The sequence below is a fragment of the Scylla paramamosain genome, chromosome 45 (genome assembly GCF_035594125.1).
Source record: "Scylla paramamosain isolate STU-SP2022 chromosome 45, ASM3559412v1, whole genome shotgun sequence".
Lineage (NCBI taxonomy): Eukaryota > Metazoa > Arthropoda > Malacostraca > Decapoda > Portunidae > Scylla > Scylla paramamosain.
Window position 1 is genome coordinate 5,008,118 of NC_087195.1, and position 23,942 is coordinate 5,032,059.

Here is a 23,942-nt window from a genome sequence, read left to right on the forward strand (position 1 = left end):
ACCTAACCTCACCAAATGTTACTTAAACTTAAGTTTATCATACCATACCTGACATAACCTAACTAACCTTGCCTTACCTAGTGTGACCTAATCTTGCCTTATTTTCATGACCAAACATATTAGAGTTTTCAAGGGTGTTTGTATGGTTTAAGTATTAGTTTATTGTATAGCGGGTTTTCATTAGTCTCCCCTGAAATTTTATATATATATATATATATATATATATATATATATATATATATATATATATATATATATATATATATATATATATATATATATATATATATATATATATATATATATATATATATATATATATATATATGTAATTCATCTAGCACCTATTATATTATCAATGATTTTACTACATTAACGAAGAAAAGAGAAACGCCTTTTTTTCTCTACTTGGAGATATAGGCACAGTATATATATTCACTGCTCATTCACTCCATTCTTTTAATTATTATCATTATTTTTTAATATATGTGGTTTACTCCATGGACTTTACGTTCTTTTTTTTCTAATTTTCTTTTAGTTTTGTCTTTCCCAAAATTAGGTAAGCTTAGATTAATTCAGTTCATTGATTTCATTGCTAATCCCTTCATTGTGCAAGTCAGAGAGAGAGAGGGAGAGAGAGAGAGAGAGAGACATATTTTCTTTGCATAGACTCGAAATTAGCAGGCTAAGGTTATTCCCATTTTTTTTAAATTTTTTTATGACTTGTGCTTTTCATATTCCTGTCTAAACGATGCTAACTGCGTGAGAGGATATATAGACCTTTATCAAGAGAAATCAAAAGAAATGTAGAAAACCCAGCTTATCATTTCCGTGGCCTTTGAAAACAGTATGATTAGAGAGCAGTGTTTCAAGGTTCTGGCCATAAAAAAAAAAAGGTTTTTTTTTTTTTGTCCTTCTCTTCCTTGTTTATTTATTTACTTATTAGCTGTTTTGGAGTAATATGGTAAAGGTATATAGAGGAAGCTACTTGGTATATAGAGGTATATAGAGGAAGATACTTGGAAGGCATAACTGATATAAAAAGTATGATATGGATAAAAGAAACGCGAGAACAAAAGATACAATTCACTTCCTGTGTGCATCTTGATAAAAGCAAAAATTTCTTAAGTGTACCATAAAAGTGTCATTTTCTCTGTAGCATTTTTCGTCATTGGAACATTCCCCGCCTCCTCTCCGGCAGAGTTCCACTTAACAAAAGCTACTTATCCGGACCCACAGACGCCTAACCAAAAATATCTTAATGAGTACATGCACACAAAGCAGCAAAATTCACCCAAAACAAATCTAAAGAAGCCAAAACCAAAAAAAGCGAAAATTCAAATTAAAACATTAAACCATGAAATCTGAAAATACGCAGATAACACTAATAAAAATAGCTTATAAATTTTGGAGTATTTTAGTGGTATTTTTTGTGGCGTAGTAGGTGGTGTAGGAGTTAAGGTGAGGGTGTGTTAGAGTGTTTGTGAAGAGTGTGGGTGTCGCCGCGCGGGGCCGAGACACACTCCATGATGGCCGCAGCGGCGGGACCCAACACAAGTAATTTTGCTCAAAGTTCCGCTTTTGCCGACGCAGTACAGCGCGCTAGACAGGTATTTATCCCACGTGTGCCTTCCGCGAGCTGTGAATGAGGTATGCGGGGCGCAGACAGGGCGGGGAGAGGCCCTAATGGTGCCACATGAGCCAGAGTCCCACTATTGCCTCGCTCGCCTCGAATATCATGGCCAGTTTTCATCGATTTTTTCCCCCGTGGGTGCTCGTGGGCGGCCAGACGGGCGTGGGTGTGTGGCGCGGGGCGTGGGGTGCTGCGGGTGTGTGGCGGGGGGCATGGGCTGTGGCTGGGCGTTGTGGGGTGGAAATAGCGCTGAGTTTTGCGGCGCCGGCAGTAATGGCGGCGGGGGGGGGAGGGTAAGCGGTGGTAGTGGTGGTGGTGGTGGTAAGTGTGGTGCATTGTGGTGAACTGTGTTGGGGGATGCGAGGGTATGTGTTAGTTACTATTAATTCAGGTGAGGGAGGGGAGGGGGGTACACGGCCATGTGGGTAAGTGGGGGTAGTGGTGGTGGTGGTGGTGGTGGTGGTGACGAAATATGATGATTATTCACGTTATTTTTATTATTGATCTAGAAGTATATTTGAGTGGATTACTGGGGGGTGGGGGGGTCAGCTATGTGGATCAGTTGCATTGAGGGGGAGAGGAGAAGGGGGTGTCCTTGCAGTGGAGTGGTTGGGGGTTGGGGGATAGTGGATAAGAGGTGGGGGTATGGAGAGATCCTTGGGGGGGGTGGAGATAAGGTGGAGAGAGATTTTGAGAAGTGGAGGAGGGGTGGAAGGGAGAAGGTGGAGGAAAGGGATGAGGGGTGGAGAGAAGTGGAGAGGCCTAGGATGGGAGAGATGGGGAGACAGTGGAGGGATGGAGAGGAGGTGGAGGAAAAGGATGAGTGGTGGAGAGAGGAGAGACATGATGGGAGGCAGTGGAGGGGTGGGGGGAGAGAGAGAGAGAGAGAGAGAGAGAGTGGTGTGGTATTTTAGGCTCTCAAAGTAGGCCTATATATTTTATTTTATATTTAGGACTACAATAATTTCACCCATTATTATTTAGGCTGTGAATTTCCTTTTTTTTTGTTTAGGTTTTATTTTTATTTCTTTTTTCTTTTTTTCTAGTTAGGCCTTCAAAATGCCGGCCTTAGAGTCAGGTTGTAGGATTTTTTATTTTTTGGTATAGGTTTTAAGATTTTATTTATTTTTAGTTATTTTATTTATTTCAGGCTGTGAAATTTAAGGTATTGTAAAAAAATTGCTCTTGTTATTCAATTTTGCTTTATTTATATTTACTTATTTTATTTTTTGTTTATTTATTTATTTACTTATTTATTTGTTTGTTTATTTGATTTTTTTACACAATACAGCAATGTTTCCCAACCCTTTTGGCTAGAACCTAAATACAATCACCTTGGACTTACAGATAGTATTAATATTTGTCTACTTCCACATTACATCTGTACTTGGACATGTTCAAGAGGTCACAGTATTTATATATATTTACTAACAATGGAATATAAATTTTAAACGGGGGGGAAAAAAAAAACGAGTCACAAATCCTTGAACTTTTACTTGAGAGACGGTCGTGCTGCCGGTGGTGTTGGTTGAGTGAGGGCGCTTCATCACCATGCTGGTCTTTATGTAGGAGGGGGAGCAGCAGCCAAGGGTAACAAAATATAAGGGAAAGAAAGGCCTACTGAGGTGCCTGTCCTAGTGAAAAGGCTTATCAAAAATACAGGATAGGTGTGTTGAAACATCCATTTCAACACACAGGAAGGTAGAAATACAGAAGCAGGCAGGGAGTTCCAGAGTTGATGAGAGAATGTGACGAATGATTAAGAATACTGGTTAGCCCTTGCATTAGAGAGCTGGACAGAATAGTGGTTTTTATATGTAGGAAGGACACTAGTCAAGGGCAACAAAAATCAAATAAAAAAAAATGCCCACTGAAATGCCAGTCCCATAAAAGGGTCAAAGCAGTGGTCAAAAATTGATGAATAAATGTCTGGAAACCTCCCTCTTCAAGGAATTCAAGTTATAGGAAGGTGGAAATACAGAAGCAGGCAGGAAGTTCCAGAGTTTACCAGAGAAAGGGATGAATGATTGAGAATACTGGTTAACTCTTACGTTAGAGAGGTGGACAGAATAGGGGTGAGAGAAAGAAGAAAGTCTTGTGCAGCGAGGCCGCGGGAGGAGGGGAGGCATGCAGTTAGCAAGATCAGAAGAGCAGTTAGCATGAAAATAGCGGTAGAAGACAGCTAGAGATACAACATTGCGGTGATGAGAGAGAGGCTGAAGACAGTCAGTTAGAGGAGAGGAGTTGATGAGACAAAAAGCTTTTGATTCTACCCTGTCTAGAAGAGCAGTATGAGTGGAACCCCCACCAGACATGTGAACCATACTCCATACATGGACGGATAAGGCCATTGTACAGAGTTAGCAGCTGGGGGGGGGGGTGAGAAAAACTGGCAGAGACGTCTCAGAACGCCTAACTTCATAGAAGCTATTTTAGCTAGAGATGAGATGTGAAGTTTCCAGTTCAGGTTATAAGTAAAGGACAGACAGAGGATGTTCAATGTAGAAGAGGGGGACAGTTGAGTGTCATTGAAGAAGAGGGGATGATTGTCTGGAAGGTTGTGTCGAGTTGATAGATGGAGGAATTGAGTTTTTGAGGCATTGAACAATACCAGGTTTGCTCTGCCCTAATCAGAAATTTTAGAAAGATCAGAAGTCAAGCATTCTGTGGTTTCCCTGCATGAAATGTTTACCTCCTGAAGGGTTGGACGTCTATGAAAAGACATGGAAAAGTGCAGGGTGGTATCATCAGCATAGGAGTGGATAGGACAAGAAGTTTGGTTTAGAAGATCATTAATGAATAATAAGAAGAGAGTAGGTGATAGGACAGAACCCTGAGGAATACCACTGTTAATAGATTTAGGAGAAGAACAGTGACCGTCTACCACAGCAGCAATAGAACGGTCAGAAAAGAAACTTGAGATGAAGTTACAGAGAGAAGGATAGAAGCCGTAGGAGGATAGTTTGGAAATCAGAGCTTTGTGCCAGACTCTATCAAAAGCTTCTGATATGTCCAAGGCAACAGCAAAAGTTTCACCAAAATCTCTTAAAGAGGATGACCAAGACTCAGTAAGGAAAGCCAGATCACCAGTAGAGCAGCCTTGACGAAACCCTTACTGGCGATCAGATAGAAGGTTGTGAAGTGATAGATGTTTAAGAATCTTCCTGTTGAGGATAGATTCAAAAACTCTAGATAGGCAGGAAATTAAAGCAATAGGACAGTAGTTTGAGGGATTAGAACGGTCACCCTTTTTAGGAACAGGCTGAATGTAGGCAAACTTCCAGCAAGAAGGAAAGGTAGATGTTGACAGAGCTGAAAGAGTTTGATTAGTCAAGGTGCAAGCACGGAGGCACAGTTTTGGAGAACAATAGGAGGGACCCCATCAGGTCCATAAGCCTTCCAAGGGTTTAGGCCAGCAAGGGCATGGAAAACATCATTGCAAAGAATTTTAATACGTGGCATGAAGGAAAGGGAGGAACAAGCCCAGAATCGTCCAAGGTAGAATTTTTAGCAAAGGTTTGAGCGAGGAGTTCAGCTTTAGAAATAGATGTGATAGCAGTGGTGTCATCTGGTTGAAATAAAGGAGGGAAAGAAGAAGCAAAGTTATTGGAGATATTTTTGGCTAGATGCCAGAAGTCACGAGGGGAGTTAGATCTTGAAAGGTTTTGACACTTTCTGTTAATGAAGGAGTTTTTGGCTAGTTGGAGAACAGACTTGGCATGGTTCTGGGCAGAAATATAAAGTGCATAAGATTCTGGTGATGGAAAGCTTAAGTACCTTTTGTGGGCCACCTCTCTTGTCATGTATAGCATGAGAACAAGCTGTGTTAAACCAAGGTTTAGAAGGTTTAGGTCGAGAAAAAGAGTGAGGAATGTACGCCTCCATGCCAGACACTATCACCTCTGTTATGCGCTCAGCACACAAAGACGGGTCTCTGACACGGAAGCAGTAGTCACTCCAAGGAAAATCAGCAAAATACCTCCTCAGGTTCCCCCAACTAGCAGAGGCAAAACGCCAGAGGCACCTTCGCTTAGGGGGATCCTGAGGAGGGATTGGAGCGATAGGACAAGATACAGATATGAGATTGTGATCGGAGGAGCCCAACGGAGAAGAAAGGGTAACAGCATAAGCAGAAGGATTAGAGGTCAGGAAAAGGTCAAGAATGTTGGGCTTATCTCCAAGACGGTCAGGAATATGAGTAGGGTGTTGCACCAATTGCTCTAGGTCATGGAGGATAGCAAAGTTGTAGGCTAGTTCACCAGGATGGTCAGTGAAGGGAGAGGAAAGCCAAAGCTGGTGGTGAATATTGAAGTCTCCAAGAATGGAGATCTCTGCAAAAGGGAAGAGGGTCAGAATGTGCTCCACTTTGGAAGTTAAGTAGTCAAAGAATTTCTTATAGTCAGAGGAGCTAGGTGAGAGGTATATTCACTTCCTATCTTTAGTATTCATCCTTTCGTTCATTCTCTTTCCTTCAGTTTTTTAGTAAATCAAGCACAAAGTCAGAATGCCTCAAGACTTTTTTTTTACAAGTCTTTTTATTAACATATATTTATTCTTAGCTAAAGCTTTGAAATGTTAAGCTTTTATTGTACTTTGTTGCTTTACTTGTATTCCCTTTTGTCTTCCTTGTCATGGTGGGAAATAGCAGTCTATCTGTCTGTCCATCTGTCTGTGTACTATGCTGTCATTGTCATCATTATTGTTGTGCTTGCTTGCTTAGAAAAAATCTTCATTTTCATTATTTTCTTATTTTTGCCATAATTTTTTGTTCCTACTATTTTTGTTTTATTGTTTTTATGCACATACATTCATTATTTTTACTTCTATTATTTTTTTACTGATTTGTGGAACATGAGAAACTTTTACACACACACACACACACACACAGGAAGGACAACAAAGCACAAACAACCAAACAGAGGAGAGGCAATGTGTTAAGTTAGGTAGACAAGAGAAAAAAGAGTGAGAAATGTATGCCTCCATGCCAGAGACTATCACCTCTGTTATGCCTCCCCAGGAAGAGGAGGAAAGGGAGGAGGGAAGTGTGGGTGATTGGAGGAAGAGAGGGAGGGAGACTGGATGCTGGGACGGAGGGGGAAGAGAGGAGTTAAGAGGAGAGAGAGAGAGAGAGAGAGAGAGAGAATGTTTGTAAGAAGAAGAGAGGAGAGAAGGAAATGATGTTTGTAAGAAGAGAGGAGAGAAGGAAATGAAAGTATATATATGGAGAGAGGAAGAGGAAAGAGAAAGAAATGAAAGAAAAAAGGAGAAAAAAAATATTATTGTGCATTAAAGAGAGAGAGAGAGAGAGAGAGAGAGAGAGAGAGAGAGAGAGAGAGAGAGAGAGAGAGAGAGAGAGAGAGAGAGGGGAAGGGGATGTGGCTAATGGAGTTGTTTGGTGGTGTTGGCAACCAGTTTATCACAGGAAATAAGTTGAGTGATAGAGAGAGAGAGAGAGAGAGAGAGAGAGAGAGAGAGAGAGAGAGAGAGAGAGAGAGAGGGTGTGTGTGTGTGTGTGTGTTATGTAGTTTAGTGAAGACTGTGTACTGCATTGGTGTTGTGTATACTTTTGTGTGTGTACGTATATGTGTGTGTTTGTGCGTGCGTTGGTTAAGGATCATGTGGATATCCGCTGGTCTGGGTTTTATTTATCCTATCCTGTCCTATCCCATCCTATCTTCTGTATTGACCTATCTTATCCTACTGTGTTCTATCATAAGCTGTCGTAGTGACCTTAACCCTCCTATCCTAAGGTATTGTTCTCTTATCTAACCTAATCAATCTATCGTTATAGTATCCTAACCCATACGTAGCCTTTTAAACTAACATCACTTTTCTAACCTATCCTAACCTAACTTTCCTAACCTAACCTAACCTTTCCTAACCTATTCTAATCTAACCCAACTTTCCTAACCTCTCCAACACTTTACATGCAAACTTAACCTAACTTAACCTAACACATCACTGCTACTAACCTAACCTATCCTAACCTAACCTAACCTTACCTTCTTTCCTAAACTATTCTAACCTTACCTAACTTTCCTAACCTCTGCAACACTTAACATATGCAAACTTAACCTAACCTCTTCTAACCTAACTTCTCCAACACTTAATATATTCATGCTTAAACTAACCTTCTTTCATAACCTATTCTAATATACCTTCCCTAACCTTTCCAGCACTTAACCTAACCTATTTTAATCTAACATAACCTAACCTATCTTAATCTAACATAACCTAACCTAACCTAACCTATCTTAATCTAACCTAACCTAACCTAACCTATCTTAATCTAACCTTATCTAACCAAACCTAACTTAACCAAATCAAAACAACAGACAAGCTGGTAGTCACATGGTCCACAGAACACCTTGGCTGACACGTCTGGTCTTGTCTTGCACAGATTGCTGCTAAGATCCAGCCAGCGGGACAGAAGCGGCCCCTGGAGGAGACAGAGAGTGGTATGGATCGTGTTCCAGGTGGGTGTGGGTGTGGTGGTGGTGGTGGTGGTGGTGGTGGTGGTGAAGTATTTATTTATTTATTTTGTTTATTTTATTTATTTGTTTATTTATTTATTTTTATTTTTATTTATTTTATTTATTTTATTTTTTTAGTAATAGTAGTAGTAGTAATAATAATGACATAAGCAGCAGTAGTAGTGGTGGTGGTGGTGGTAATAGTGATGGATTAGCTAATATATATTTCTCAGTTTATTTATTTATTTGTTTATTTATTTATTAATTAATTAATTTATTTATTTATTTATTTATTTATATGGTGTAGAAGTGTGAGTGGTGGTGGTGGTGGTGGTGGTGGTGGTGGACGTAAGTTATTGTTATTTTCTACAGTATTTTCAGTGAGGTATGAGAATGTTGACGGCTGTTTTGTATGGTTAAGTAATAGTCAATGAAAACAACAGTAATGACATGTACAACACTCAAGTAAAGCTTCACTCATAAGACAAAAATAATTGAGTGGTTCAGTTCATCCCACAAGGCTGTGATAAGCATCACTATCTTATCTAAAGTAATTTGCACTCACTGGAATCCTGATAAGCTGGCAGCCTCTCACTGGTGCTGGGCAGGAGTGTGCTGGTGCTTGTGCTGAAGTGTGTGACGTGGCATGACGTTAGGGACAGTGACCTGTGGTGTGATGCTGCTGCCTTGAGAGTCCTGGTGTGTGTGGAGTGGCTGGGAGTGTGACCCGACATAGTGACAGTGAGGTGGTGACCTGGTGGTGGCGGTGGCGGGCTGCGATGGTAACACACTTACCTCACAGGCTTGCTGCTCCCAGGTCCTGACGCCAAGAGACCCCCAGGCAGTGGTGGCGGTGGTGCTAACGCAGGCGGCGGCGGGCCAGGGGGACCCGGCGCCGGGGGTCCCGGTGGTGGTCCCGGCGGAGGAGAGCCCGGCTTCATGGGAGGACCCCTAATGGGCGGCCCTGGTGGTCCTGGTGGTCCTGGCGGCCCTGGTGGTCCCCCAGGTGGCGGGGGACCACCTGGGGGAGGAGGGGGACCACACAGGGGTCTAGGCTCTGTGGAATCTGATGAAATTGAAGTGCCGGACAAGATGGTTGGCCTGAGTAAGTAGTAGTAGGAGTAGTAGTGTTCATGTTCTTGTTGTCAGTAATGTGAAGGAAAAGTACAAGAAGTCAGCATATAAATTTCTGATTTGACTCAAATTTTCCTCAACTTTCCATCTTATCCTTGTTATATTTCCCTTGCCATCTTTTCTCCATTCTGTTATTCTCTTTACTTTCCTTTCCCTCTACTCTATTTCCTAAATTTTTTCTTTTATTTATTGCCTTTTCAATCACAACATTTCCCTTTCCCTTCAGTTTTTCATCATCATTATCTCCCTCTACACCCAGCATCTTTCCTTTCTTACATCCTTCACCCATTGTCTTATCCCTTTAATTAATCACCTCTTCAATCACAATATTCCCCTTTCCCTTATATTTTCCATTATTATCCCCCTTCTTCCTCATCTACATTCAGCATCTTTCCCTTTCATCCTCCACCCCTCATCTCATCCCTTAACTCTGGAAGGAGCAACTGACATTATTTCATCCGCAGTCATTGGGCGTGGCGGGGAACAGATCACTCGGCTGCAGAGGGAGTCAGGAGCAAAGATACAGATGGCGCAGGACAGCGGAGGGATGCCCAACAGAGTGTGCACCGTGTCTGGACCAAGGTGGGTCAGCAGAGACGGTTGCTTACGTACTGCCTTGTTCTCTCATTAACTCTTGGGTTATGGTACAAGATTGGTGGGGTTTTAGAAAGCTACATCATGATAGTTTTGAAGTTTTAGGGTTTTGGTACAAGATTGGTGGGGTTCTAGAATGCTTGAAGGGTCACCTTGTAAAACTGTCACTGGAACCTTGAAAACACCAGTAACTTCCTTCACTCAAATCATGAAAACCCTTGGAAATCCTGGTAACTTGCATTGAAGCTTATTATAGGTGTATTATAGGCTTTTCAAAGCCCTCATTGGAATCATAAAAATAGCATTGAAAATCCCCAACAACTTTGACCTGAGCCTGCTAAAGATACAGACTGTTTAAACCATCATTGAAAAAAAAAAAAAAAAAAAAAAAAACTCAGTCTTGCCCCTCCAGTTTTATCCCTAAACAAACATACATTTAGGGACTGGCACTGTAGCCTCTCTCCCTCTCCCTGCCCCCCTCCTTAGGCCAATTTCCTCATACATAAAAAAGAATAATGCCTCTTGATATACATTTATTTCCTCCTCCTTCACAGGGACGCAATCAACAGAGCCAAGGAGATGATCTTTGAAATCGTATCGCGTGGGGACGGCCCCCAGGACAGGAGGGGCCGTGGGGGCATGGGTGGTGGCGGCGGAGGACCCATGGGGCCCCCCGGGATGGACATGGGCGGGAACAGTACCACGGTGGAGATAAGCATCCCAGGGCCCAAGGTTGGACTAATCATTGGTGAGTGTTGTGGTGGTGATGATGGTGGAGGAAGGGGTGATAAAGGTGGGTGAGGAGTAAAGAGTGATGAATACTGAAGAAGGGAGAAGGGAATGAGGAAGGGAAGTAATTGCGATGGAAAATAATTGGAGAGATGGGAGAGTGATGGGAAGGAAAGGAAGCAGTTAATGAGTTGCGAGTGTAAACAACAAAAAGAATGTAGTTTTAAATCTTCCTTCTTTTTTTCATCTTGCATCAACTAACTATAAGGAATACAGATGCGAAAAATCTTAAATTATCCTTCTTTTCTCCTGTTCCTCATTAAGTACAAATACAAATAACAAGAACAAATTACTAAGACTATCTTTCCCCCTCTTCATCCTCCACCACCATGTAATTACAAGGAGTACAACTAATAGAAACAAACACAAAATCAAACCTTTCTCCATCCATTACCTAGAAGAACACAAAAACAACAAACAATTCCCAAATCTTTCCCTCTCCTCCATTATCTAAATATAAGTACAAATAAACAACCACTAAACCTTACCTCTTCCTCCTCCCCTTCCTCCGGTGCCCCATGCAAACAGGCAAGGGAGGGGAGACCATTAAACAGCTGCAAGAGAAGTCCGGAGCCAAGATGGTTATCATACAGGACGGCCCACAGCAGGAGAATGAGAAGCCCCTGCGTATCTCTGGCGAACAGCACAAGGTGAGGGACAGTGAGGGAGTGTGGGGAAGAAAAGGATTGTGAGGGAGTGTGGGAAGAGTGAGGCAGTGCAAGGAAGCAAACAGGAAGAGATAGTGAGTGAATATGAGAAGAGCGAGAATGAGAGGTTGAGTTAATGAGAGAGAGAGTATTGGAAAGCAGTGTGAGATAGTTTGTGAGTATTGGAAAAACAGAGAATGAGAAATAGTGAAAGAGGTAGACAGTAAATCAGAGTTTAAAAATGTAGCTTTATCTTCATGTTTTTTTTTTCCTTTTTCCTTCTGTTTACCATCCCTCTCTCCCTCCCAGTACCTCCCTTTTTCCTCTTTCCCAATAATTTTCCTCACATTCTATTATGCCTTCCTTCTTTCCTCGTGTTATCACTTGCTCGTCTTTCCCCTTTTTTGCTACATCTTTTTTTCTCCAATAATTTCCCTCCTTTAACCCCATTTCCCAACTGTCCTTTCTCCCTGTCAATATTTCCCTTTTTCTTTGTCACTGTCCTCACTTCCCTTTGTCCCTATCCACATTTTTATTTATTTTGTTTATTATTTTTTCCCTCCCCACTCACGCCTCCATCATACACAGGTGGACATGGCCAAGCAGTTAGTGTACGACCTAATAGCGGAGAAGGAGACCCAGGCCGCCCAGTTTGGCAACCGAGGGCGCGGCCGTGGCGGAGGCAACTTTGGGGACCGCCGAGGGGACCGGGATCGCGGCGACAGGGACCGCAGGGACCGAGACCGGGACCGGGACGAGTTTGGCGGTGGTGACGAGAGGGTGAGGCTCTGGTGACGTGTGTGGTGGTGCCTTGGATTGAATGAGTTGGATCTTTTTGAGGAAGAGGTTAAGCTTGTATTGTGAATGATGATTTTTTTATAGTTCATTTTTTTATTTGTGTATTGAAGTGCCCACAGCAAGTGCCAATCCCCAGATGTTGCAGTCAAAAGGGTTTTCAAAATTTGAGAAATGTCTTGCAATTTGAGTTATCAAGTGATTCTATTAGGACTGAGAGAGAGAGAGAGAGAGAATCTGGATGGATAGTGAATAATAATAGTAATAATAATAATAATAATAATAATAATAATGATAATAGTAATGAAGGTAAATGCTGACAGTAACATTAATTGTGATCCTCCCGCAGGACCACTTTGGGGGCGGCGGCCGTGGTGGTGGGCGTGGCGGCTTCAACAATGACTGGGGCCGAGGAGGTCCTGGTGGGCCCCCAGGAGGACCCATGGGCCGGGGAGGCTTTGGACCGGGTGGACCTGGGGGACCGGGCGGACCTGGAGGCATGGGAGGCCCCGGGGGACCAGGTGGACCAAGTGAGTGAGAGGGAGAGAGAGAGAGAGAGAGTTGGTGTTGGCAAATTTATAACTAGAAAGTGTTAATTAAAAAAAAAAAAAATGTAGCTGTAAAGAGAAGACAGGGGGAGAGATCAGACAGTGAGAGTTGACCTGGAAACAAACTGGTAACTTAATGAGAACAGTGTGAGAAAGAGAGATAGAGAGAGAGAGAGAGAGAGTAGTCTATGAGCTAAAGAAAAGTGATCTGCAACTCATTTTAAAGTAAATCACTCAACTTAAACAAACAGGCAGACCATACATACAATAACCTTGAAATAAACTAAAGTGGAAAAAAATATATACACACACACACACACCTCAACACCCCTTGCCTTGCAGTGGGCCGTGGTGGTCCAATGGGCGGGCCGATGGGTGGTGGCGGCGGCGGTGGTGGACGAGGTGGCCCCAATGACAAAGTGGAGGTGTTCTTCAACGTGCCAGCCCTGAAGTGTGGCCTGGTGATCGGCAAGGGGGGGGAGACAATCCGAACTATCAACCAGCAAACTGGGGCACACTGTGAGCTGGACCGTCGCTCCTCTAGCAACCCCAATGAGAAGACCTTCATCATCCGCGGCAGCCCAGACCAGATCGAGGACGCCAAGAAGATGATTGCTGAGAAAGCTGGGATGGTGAGCCGGGCAGGGAGACATGGGGAGCCTCGGGTGCTGATTGTGTGGAGTTAAATGTTAAATGTGTGAAATTGAGAGTGTTGCTGAGGTTAGGACAGAGGGAAGGAGGCTGCAGTGTTAGTCAGGGAAAGGTAGAAGGCTGTAATATTAAGTATGTGAACTGAATATTTTAATGGGACAAGGAAAGACAGGAGGTTGCAGTATGAATTATTTGTGAACTGGTGAATGTGCTGAGGTTGACATGAAAGGAAGGCAAGAAGGGAGAAATGTTGCTTGATTAAGTGTGCATGGAGATTTTGCTGAGAAGGCTGAAATGAATGGAAAATAGTGTTGTGTAAACCGTAGATTTTGGTGAGAGGGATGGTAAGACTGGCAAGGATGGAGGGAAGTGGAGAAGGGAGGTATGGTGTCAAGTTAAGTGAATAAACTGGAGATTTATTATTTTATCTGCTCTTAGAATTGAATTTTAAGGCAGGGAGAATATGTATAGATCAAGTATAAACTAGATTTCATTAATATTTTAGCAGTCGCACTTAAAGACAATGAATAGATCTGAGGACCTGAGACAGAAGAATTACTTGACATGGCAGGAGTGAGTAAATGATGAGTCGTATTAGATAATGAGTACCTGGGGAAGATTTTAGTATGAAGTGGTTAGTATTGAGAATGAGTCATCAGAGGAAGGAATATTAGATGATAGGTACCTCATGAAGATTTGATTATGAGCAAGTGTTTAACTGTGGAAGTGAGGGATTAAAGGCAGGAATATTAGTGTGTGTGTATCATATTATATTATGACAAGTGCTAACCAGAGGGAGTGAATGTGGAGGTAGGAATATTGATGACCATCTAGTTTTAACATTTAATCATGAACAAGTGATGACCAGAGGGAGTGAATGAACAGGTAGGAATATTGATGAGTACCTAGTTATAACATTTATGAACAAATGATGAACAGAGGGAGTGAATGAACCTGGTAGGAATATTGATGAGTACCTAGTTATAACATTTATGAACAAATGATGAACAGAGGGAGTGAATGAACCTGGTAGGAATATTGATGAGTACCTAGTTATAACATTTATGAAGAAGTGATGAACAGAGGGAGTGAATGAACAGGTAGGAATATTGATGAGTACCTAGTTATAACAATGAACAAGTGCTGAACAGAGGAGTGAGCGAACAGGAACATTGAGCATCTCGTTAAGATTTGATGACAGACAAGTACTTAACAGGAGAAATATTAGGTTACAAGTAGCAGAAGCAGATTTCAGTACCTATTACTTTTAGAGATGCAGGAGGAATAGTAGGCTGAGTGACTAGTTAATATTTTATCCGGAACAAGTGGATGCAAGTGGAAAGGTGGAATAGAATAAGACTATGGGTGCCAGGAGGAGATGTACCTTAATGACCTGGAGTGCTTGGTGTGTGTGCAGGGTACTGGTGGCCCAGGGCAGAATGGTACAAGTAACTTGGCTCCTCAGGGATGGGGCAACGCGTACCAGCAGTGGAACCAGGGACACCCCAACGACCCCAGTGAGTGCCCCACCTTGTGTTGACTCCGCCTTGACCAATTATCGTCATCACTATTTCTATCTTCATCCTTACCTAGTCTTTTATCATCATCTTCTATTCTATTGTATCTTGTCCTTACAAATTCACTTTTTTTATTGTTAGTATTATTTTTATTTATTTATTTTTTTACATATATTTTTTTTCCCTATAGCTTTTATCACTTTTATTATTATTATTAATATGTCAGCTTCTATCTTCACTCCTTTTATCATATTTTAGGCTTTATTATCATCCTTGTTATCATATTTAGTCTTTATCATCACCCCTTTTTCACTGTATCTTATCCTTATCAAATTCACTCATCCTTACAATTTTATTATTTATTTATTTATTATTTTTTACATATTTTATTTTATTTTATTTTATTTTATTTTATTTTATTTTATTTTTTTATTTTATTTTATTTTTCTCCATATTTAAACTTTTATCTCTCCTCCCCCACCCCTTCCCACCCACCCCACCCTACTCTACTCTTTCTATCATACCTTGACTTATCCCGACCCTTACTTGTTCCATGGCCACATCCAATCTTTGAACTGGACAGAAATTGCAAAATGTATTCTTTTTAATCCCCTTCTTTTTTATGTAGATGCTTTTAAATTTTTTTTCTGCATTGTTTCTGGTGCTGCTAATTGTTTTCTGTTGCAGTGAAAGGGTTAAACATCATCATCTGGCCTTTCCTATCATCTTCATCCATTTTAATTAACATTTCTTTTCACTGAGATCTTGGCCTGTCCATAACCATTATCATCATCTTTCATCACCAACGTTCATTTCACTTTTCTTAACCCTTCCTCAGCTAGTATCTCCAATATCATCACCTCTTTTTATCATCATATCTTGATCTATCCTTACCCATTATCAGTTTTCATCTCAACCTCTATATAGCTACCCATTTCTCTATTTGCTGTCTGATTGATGTCTTCTTTGCATGCTCCGTACTTCCATCATATGATTCTGTCCACCTATGTTCCCTCATTTATGGCTTATGAATCTCCACCTCATTTCTTTGCTTTATTTTACCTTGCAGTGTTACCAAGTATTGATATTCAAATGGATGCCTCTACCTTGTGTTGTGTGTTGTGGTTCTGTATACTGTAGTTGTGTTCTCTTCAGTAGCCTTCCCTTTCTCTGTTCTGTCTAGTTACATTTTCTTTCATATAGTCAGACTAATACTTTTATCCTATGTTCTATGGTTCTATCAAGTCATGTCTCTGCTACTGGCTAATTTGTTCTGGTCAAGTTGTCCTCTGTAATACTACCAAACTCCCTGTGATTGTTAAGTCATGTCCCTACTACTGCCTAATTTGTTCTGATTGTCAAGTTACATGGTCTGTGATACTACCAAATTATAATATCCTGTCTTCGGTGCGCTGAATATATTGCCAAACTTCTCATTCTGTCTAGTTACGTCCTGAATGTTTTTCAAGAGGGAGATTTCAAGACGCTTATTCTCCACTTATTCACTCTTTTTAGCATTGCTTTTGGGAACTGGCATTTTAGTGAGCCTATTTTTTCCTTCAGATTTTTGTTACTCTTTGCCAGTTTCCCTCTTACATAAAGAAAGAAAAATAAAAATGTTACAGCCCAACTAACTCAAGTGTCCCGTGCCCACAGCCAAACAAGCAGCAGATGCCAATGCTGCCGCCTGGGCCGCCTATTACTCCCAGTACTACGGCAACAGTCAAAACCAGAATGCACAGAACAGCGGCCCTCCCACATCCCAGCCACAGCCCAACGCCACACAGCACCCCACTGGACCCCAGGCTGGTACGTTTGTGTGTGTGTGGTTTTTTATTTATTTTATTTTATTTTTTTTATTTTTTTATTTATTTATTTTTTTTTAGGAAGGACACTGGCCAAGGGCAACAAAAATTCAATAAAAAAAAATGCCCACTGAAATGCCAGTTCCATAAAAGGGTCAAAGCAGTAGTCAAAAATTGATGAATAAGTGTCTTGAAACCTCCCTCTTTAAGGAATTCAAGTCATAGGAAGGTGGAAATACAGAAGCAGGCAGGGAGTTCCAGAGTTTACCAGAGAAAGGGATGAATGATTGAGAGCACTGTTTAACTCTTGCATTAGAGAGGTGAACAGAATAGGGATGAGAGAAAGAAGAAAGTCTTGTGCAGTGAGGCCGCGGGAGGAGGGGAGGCATGCAGTTAGCAAGATCAGAAGAGCAGTTAGCATGAAAATAGCGGTAGAAGACAGCTAGAGATGCAACATTGCGGCGGTGAGAGAGAGGCTGAAGACAGTTAGAGGAGAGGAGTTGATGAGATGAAAAGCTTTTTGATGTGTCTTTGAGAGAGAGAGAGAGAGAGAGAGAGAGAGAGAGATGGGTATGGTGATATTTTTAGGTTTCTTGTGTCTGTTCATGTTTACTTATCCTCTCTTCTCTTCACAAGGTTCTTTCTCTGTCTCTTCTCCACTTTGATCTCTTTCTCTTTCACTTGTGTCTGTATGTGTGTGTGTGTGTGTGTGTGTGTGTGTGTGAGAGAGAGAGAGAGAGAGAGAGAGAGAGAGGGGAAGAGATGGGTAGAGGGTGAGATATAAGAATGATTTACTTTGATATGTAATTTGTAATATCATAAATGCAGTGTAATCTTATCTATTTATCTATCTGTGTGCAATGTGTATCTTATCTATTTATCAGTGTGTGCAATATGTATCCTCTCTATCTATTTATCCATGTGTGTTTGGATAGTGTGTGTAGTGAGGTTGTGCGTGTGCTTGTTGCAGGTGGGCAGCCAGACTACTCTGCACAGTGGGCCGACTACTACAGAAGTATGGGGATGCATAGAGAAGCTGAGGCCATCGAGCAGCAGGCCAAGAATATGAAGGTGGGCGGACCAGGACCCAATGCAGCGCCCCAGCAGGTACGCACACGACACCCTGTATTTCTCTCTCTCTCTCTCTCTCTCTCTCTCTCTCTCTCTCTCTCTCTCTCTCTCTCTCTCTCTCTCTCTCTCTCTCTCTCTCTCTCTCTCTCTCTCTCTCTCTCTCTCTCTCTCTCTCTCTCTCTCTCTCTCTCTCTCTCTCTCTCTGATGAAGTCTTGTAGTGTGCATTTGTATTGTCTATCTCACTTCTCTCTCTACTTTACTCATCTCCTTTCTTCTGACTCCAACAAACTCTTCTCTTATGCATGTGTTTCCTTATTATATGATGCTGGATTGATTTTTCTTTGGAGAGGTTGTGGTAGTTACTAATTTGTGTGTGCAGGGCGGCGCAGTGCAGGGGGCCAACCCAGGGCCAGGGGCAGGCGGGGGCACGGGCACACAGGACTACTCCCAGCAGTGGATAGAGTACTACCGCTCCCAGGGGATGCATGCGGAGGCAGACAAGATAGAGACACAGATCAAGGCATCCAAGGTCAGTGGTGCTTCCATGTAATGGCTGTAGCTGACCCTGGGGCACCCACTCCCTCAGCGCAGCATGGCGGACAGACGGGGCTGTCCGTGTGTGTGTGTATGTGTGTGTGTGTGGCTGCCGTCCGTCACCCACGCACTCGCCGGTGTCGCCGCCGCCGCTGAAGGTCGCTGCCGCAGTGCGTGACGCTTACCTCACGTTGCATTCCAGACAGTCACGCGTGGTCTGTGGCCCGGCCCGTCACGGGGGGCCACAGCTGAGGTAACCGGGTCTAATAGCACAGTTACTTTCACGACAGTCTGGGGCGGGGCTCCGTAACGGCCGAGGGGAGGAAGCGAGAGGGACTAGAGTGCCCCACATTGTGTACCTAACAGTTGCTTTACATGTGAGAGGGAGCAGATGAACCGATGGCCCCATAACTAGCTTGAGGCTCTGAGGTATGAACCTGGAGATTGCAGCTAATGCCAGCCTGTTCATCTTATCGTGCATCCTTTTGTCATCCTGCCTTCCATCCTTTCACCCAGACTGAAGCTGCTCCTGTCACTGTAACCATGAGTCATTTGTGTACACTTTTGTTACAGGTGTTAAATAATTCTGCTACCATGATCTCTTTGAATCTCTTTTGTCACTCTTAATAATGATAGCCCTTGAGCACTGGAGGGGTCCTGGGCGCAGGGTGGTGCGGGGTAAGTATGTTTCGTTCTTGAGTAACAGTAAGGATGTGTCACCAGTCTTAATGCTTGGGTACTGCAGCCTTAAGTGTGATGGTAAGTGGTAGGGGAGGGAGTCAGGGAGCCCACCACCACATTGACTTAACTGTACGTAGACCACTTAAGTAACTTGTAACGTTGCATCTAAGTCACTGTTTTGTTGATCAGACGGCCAGGACACACAGTCACTACTTTTGCTTAGATTTCTGGTCAAGTGTTTCATTGCAAGGTGTTGATATGTTGCTTTCATGAGAGTGTGTCCAACCCATTTGTTTTGCCCTTCATTGTCAAACTTGATACAGAGCTGAAGAGAGAGAGAGAGAGACAGAGAGAGTAGCGTGGTGTGTAGTGAGAGCAGCACACACGAAGGTGGCGAGGTGGTAGCTTTGTAGCAGGTTAAGGTAGGTCTGTAGCCTGCTGACTGACCCGTAGTGGTTTGTTGGGCCAGGGAGCAGTGGGTGGGGTGCTGGCCGCCCCCAATGCCCCACACCAGCTTCGGGGAGCAGCACCATCCGCGCCGACGCCCGTTGCAGCAAGCACGGCGCCACAGCCAGCCCCGGGAGTGGCAGCGGTGGCGGTCAACGGACAGAGCTCCACCCAGCAGCCGGGTGGTGGCGGACTGGGTGACTACTCCCACCAGTGGCTTGAGTACTACCGCTCTCATGGTATGCACGCTGAGGCTGATAAAATTGAGCAGCAAATAAAGGCTGCCAAGGTTAGTAACGGGGAATAGTACCAGTACCCACACTGACTGATCCTCCCCCCATTCTTGCAGGTCACCTACACCACCACCATCACCACCACAACTCCCCTCCCTGTGTCTTAGAGTTAGTGATCTAATGACTCGCATCTGATTGTTCCAGATGTGCTAATACTTTACTTATGGTTGCAGGATGGCCAGGTAGGCTGAGCGTGCTGCAGGCTTGTGTCTCCCTGCGGGGGAGGAAGGTCATATATTGTTGACATTGTGTGCAACAGACAGGGAGAGAGAGAGAATGTTTGTGTGTGTGTGTATGTGTGTGAGAAGTTTTTGCTGAGATATTTTCTTAATGAAGTGTAGATAATGTAACAGTGGCATGTAATGTGTTGATGATGCTGCCTTGCCTCCGCAGCTTGAGACAGGTGCAACTATTTCAATCCAAGAACATTTCAAAATTAATTCATTCCTTCACTTCTTGATAAAAAATTTGGTTTGCCCTGCATTGTAAAGTAAAGTAACGAGAGTCAGGTAGATATTGATAACCACACACACCTACAAGTACACACACATGCTCACACACAGAGACACACAGTGTCAGTGCAGTGGTGACTCTCAGTGTATCAGTAGTGTAGTGTTAAGTGCCACAGTGATCAGCTGGGGTTGTGGTGTGTAGGCAGAGGGAGTGTGAGGGTGAGGATGGTAGGCCGTGTGGGTGGAGGTGTGGAGGTGGTGAGCGCCCTAGCCCATCCTGGGCCTGCCCGGCCAGGGTGTCGTGGTGCTGCAGGGCAGGGTGGACATGCCTGACTTTGCTGTCTTTTCAGGGAGGAGCCGGAGGCCCGCCAGGAGGAGGTCCCGGGGCCCCCATGTATAATCCTACGTTTAATCAGGGCTATTAGGCTATTGTAGAGCACCGCTCTGGAAAGTGGCTCCTCTGCTCCTCCGACAAGCAGGTGAGGCTCCTTAATGCACACGGCCTTCTTTGCAGGCGTGTCAGATCTGAGCTTTCGTGGCGGCACATTGCCCCCTCATGGCCTCTCTGGCCCCCTCCCCGTCTTGTCTCACTGGAGCTACACTGCTCCCTGCGGCCGCGAGAACTCAGACCTGACTCTCTCTCTCTCTCTCTCTCTCTCTCTCTCTCTCTCTCTCTCTCTCTCTCTCTCTCTCTCTCTCTCTCTCTCTCTCTCTCTCTCTCTCTCTCTCTCTCTCTCTCTCTCTCTCTCTGTCTCTCTGTGTCTCTCTCTCTGTCTCTCTGTGTCTCTCTCTCTCTCTCTCTCTCTCTCTCTCTCTCTCTCTCTCTCTCTCTCTCTCTCTCTCTCTCTCTCTCTCTCTCTCTCTCTCTCTCTCTCTCTCTCTCTCTGTCTCTCTGTGTCTCTCTCTCTGTCTCTCTGTGTCTCTCTCTCTGTCTCTCTGTGTCTCTCTCTCTCTCTCTCTCTCTCTCTCTCTCTCTCTCTCTCTCTCTCTCTCTCTCTCTCTCTCTCTCTCTCTCTCTCTCTCTCTCTCTCTCTCTCTCTCTCTCTCTCTCTCTCTCTCTCTCTCTCTCTCTCTCTCTCTCTCTCTCTCTCTCTCTCTCTCTCTCTCTCTCTCTCTCTCTCTCTCTCTCTCTCTCTCTCTCTCTCTCTCTCTCTCTCTCTCTCTCTCTCTCTCTCTCTCTCTCTCTCTCTCTCTCTCTCTCTCTCTCTCTCTCTCTCTCTCTCTCTCTCTCTCTCTCTCTCTCTCTCTCTCTCTCTCTCTCTCTCTCTCTCTCTCTCTCTCTCTCTCTCTCTCTCTCTCTCTCTCTCTCTCTCTCTCTCTCTCTCTCTCTCTCTCTCTCTCTCACTTGCTCTACTCTCTTTATCTCTCTCTCTCTCTGTCTCTCCCCACCTGTGGTCTTGATGATGGATTACTGTAACTTGATGACACATTGGCAATATGGCTAGTAGTAGCTTGCTGTCCACGGGGGACCCTCACCGCCGCCGCTGCCGGCCCCCGCGGCCCGCTGGAGGAGCCCGACGTGGTAGGTCCGTGGAGGGTGTGGTAAGCAAGCAAGCAGAGAGGCAAGCTGTAGTGTCTCCCAGGTGTCGGCTTAGTCCTTTCCCGCTAACTTGTGCTTCTCTTCCAGGGACCTTTCTGCAAACTTAGAGAACAATGTGTTGATTTGTCTTTTTCAGACCCATTTGTTGTTGCCTTGAAGACTTCAGTTGTGGGTTGTTGGCCTCAAAATGTATCATGTTGCGATATCTTATTCGTGATGTCATGATGATGATGATGATGTTCTTCGGTATGAGATGCTATTCATAAGGATGGTGTGAAGCTGCTCCATACTTCAAGATGTACAATGATTTTTGTGTCACCATATCTAATTTAATAACTATGATTATCATTATTCTTTATTATTATTACTACTACTACTATCATCATCAGCAGTAAGTGTAGGAAAGGTTCTTGTTACATAAGTAAATTTTTTCTATGTCTTGTAAATATAGCACAGAGTTTACTCTTCCTATAATTACGGCTAGTGTGAAGAGGGTTCCCTTGTACAAGGAGCGTAGGCTAGGGTGTGGCAGGGCGTGGCGCAGGACAGGACTGCCGAGCCAAGCGGGGCTGGGTGGGCAGGCAGGCGGGCAGGCAGGCGGGCGGGCAGGCGGGCCGGGCAGGGTGGGCTGGGCAGGGCAGGGCAGGGTGGGGCGCTGTGGACCTCTCTGAAATGTGCATTCTTACTCTTAAGCCATGTACCATGTGCCTACCATTATTATTATGATTATTATGATGCTGAGGTTATAATCCTTTCATGAAGCAATTCCATTGCATTGAAATCGTTCCCTTGTTGAGTGATTTACATTTTTTTATCTTATTGATTGCACCGCCATTAATATTGCTATTATTATTATTATTCCCATATCAATGATGCCGATAAAATTTTTCATGCCATTACCTAACCTCCTTTTACAGGTAAATATTGCCGTGATTTGCATCCGTTTTTTGCACATGCATTATGCCATTACCTCTATACATATATATATATACACCTATATATATATATATATATATATATATATATATATATATATATATATATATATATATATATATATATATATATATATATATATATATTATCTCTATATATATTTATATAATTTGAAGGAATGCTGTTTCTGTACCGTCATGACATTTCGGGATATTTGTGACTGTCAGTGTTTTGTTATGGCCAATATCATTACAGGCGATCAGGGCAAAGAGTTAAGGAGGAAGAAGAAACACAGTCACCACACGACAAACAGGTAAATGTAGTCAATGATATATTTCTAGATTATTATATATTTGCCCATTTTTACCGTCCACGCGGCACCGGGGAGAGAGAGAGAGAGCGAGAGAGAGAGAGAGAGAGAGGCTGACGCGTGTCTGTACTGCCACCCAGCGTCACGTTTCCCGCCGCCGCCCTTGGGAGACGATGCATTTTATCCATTCTTTTCTCCTTGTTGTCCTTCATTACATCTCCCTTTTACATGTGGTTACTGCCATGCTTTCCTCGAGTCAGCGCGAAGGACACTGGTGCTCTGCCGTGTAGGAAGCGGGTCCCTCAGTACAGCACTAGCCTCTTACTATTATTATTATTATTGATGATGATGATGACCTATATTTTTATTCATGCATTGTTATTACTGCATTACTGCCACTACCAGCGTCGGTACAGTGCCGTGTTTTGTGCCCAGCGTTATCCATCATTATGATTATTATGGTTTGCTCGCCAACACTCTACATTCTGATTGTCAGTGGTGGAGAGAGGTCCAGCTCATTCCAAGCCAGGGGGGGGAAGGTCAGGCCTGGCTAGACCGGCTTTATCTGTAGGTTTCTTTGTTCATTGCGAGGGAGTGAGTGAGTGAGCGAGCGGACAGACGGACGACTGCGCGAGTGTGTGTGAGTGAGGATGTGTGTTAGGTCTAGAGTTTGTCTCACCCATTAGCACGCCATAGGAGTTATATTTTTCACAAATGGTGAGTTTTACCAGGTTCCCCTTTATACAGTATATATTTTTCATTTATTATGTTTTTTATTATTTTTTTAGTTCATTTTCTTTTCACACTCCAAATTCATTTCTTTTCCTCGCCTCGTGAGTTTTCGGAGTTTCACAGACTTGCTCAATTGCCGCCTGTGGCTGGTGTACGATTGAGACGACCAATAAATCTTCTCACGCCACACCTGTGTCCTTAATGCCCCTCCGTCCCTCGTTAGCCCCACCTGTATCACCTGTACAGCCCTGTCCCTCACACTGCCTGGCTGACTAATAAAGCTGTGCCTCCATCAGGGTTTTATTCCTCCACTGTGCAATGTTTGCCTTTTTGTTCCCTTATGTACCATGTTAATAAAT

At 43.5% G+C, this 23,942-nt stretch overlaps 1 protein-coding gene across 8 annotated transcripts; it reads left to right on the top strand.

Annotated features, from left to right (window-relative positions):
• Positions 1-1,458: 1,458 nt before the first annotated feature.
• On the top strand, positions 1,459-23,770 carry LOC135094471 (far upstream element-binding protein 2-like). 8 transcript variants are annotated; one of them, XM_063994585.1, is made up of 16 exons: positions 1,459-1,610; positions 8,034-8,109; positions 8,909-9,211; positions 9,705-9,822; positions 10,389-10,582; positions 11,152-11,273; positions 11,859-12,050; positions 12,415-12,595; positions 12,956-13,245; positions 14,682-14,781; positions 16,438-16,590; positions 17,557-17,693; positions 18,038-18,187; positions 19,343-19,609; positions 20,416-20,544; positions 21,742-23,770. In XM_063994585.1, the coding sequence occupies exons 1-15, from the start codon at positions 1,527-1,529 to the stop codon at positions 20,488-20,490; spliced, it is 2,442 nt and encodes an 813-aa protein (XP_063850655.1). In that variant the 5' UTR covers positions 1,459-1,526; the 3' UTR covers positions 20,491-20,544; positions 21,742-23,770. The 8 variants fall into 8 exon arrangements, with proteins under 8 accessions (XP_063850655.1, XP_063850656.1, XP_063850659.1 ...); XM_063994586.1 differs by having other exon boundaries at positions 22,797-23,770; XM_063994589.1 differs by having other exon boundaries at positions 14,730-14,781.
• The last annotated feature ends 172 nt before the right edge of the window (positions 23,771-23,942 follow it).

Excerpts from the sequence above, each read along its gene's own strand:
- LOC135094471 (XM_063994585.1), top strand. The coding sequence starts at position 1,527 with ATGATGGCCGCAGCGGCGGGACCCAACACAAGTAATTTTGCTCAAAGT. Across the intron at positions 1,611-8,033 it reads CAGTACAGCGCGCTAGACAG|ATTGCTGCTAAGATCCAGCC; the intron begins GTATTTATCCCA and ends TGTCTTGCACAG. Across the intron at positions 12,596-12,955 it reads CGGGGGACCAGGTGGACCAA|TGGGCCGTGGTGGTCCAATG; the intron begins GTGAGTGAGAGG and ends CTTGCCTTGCAG.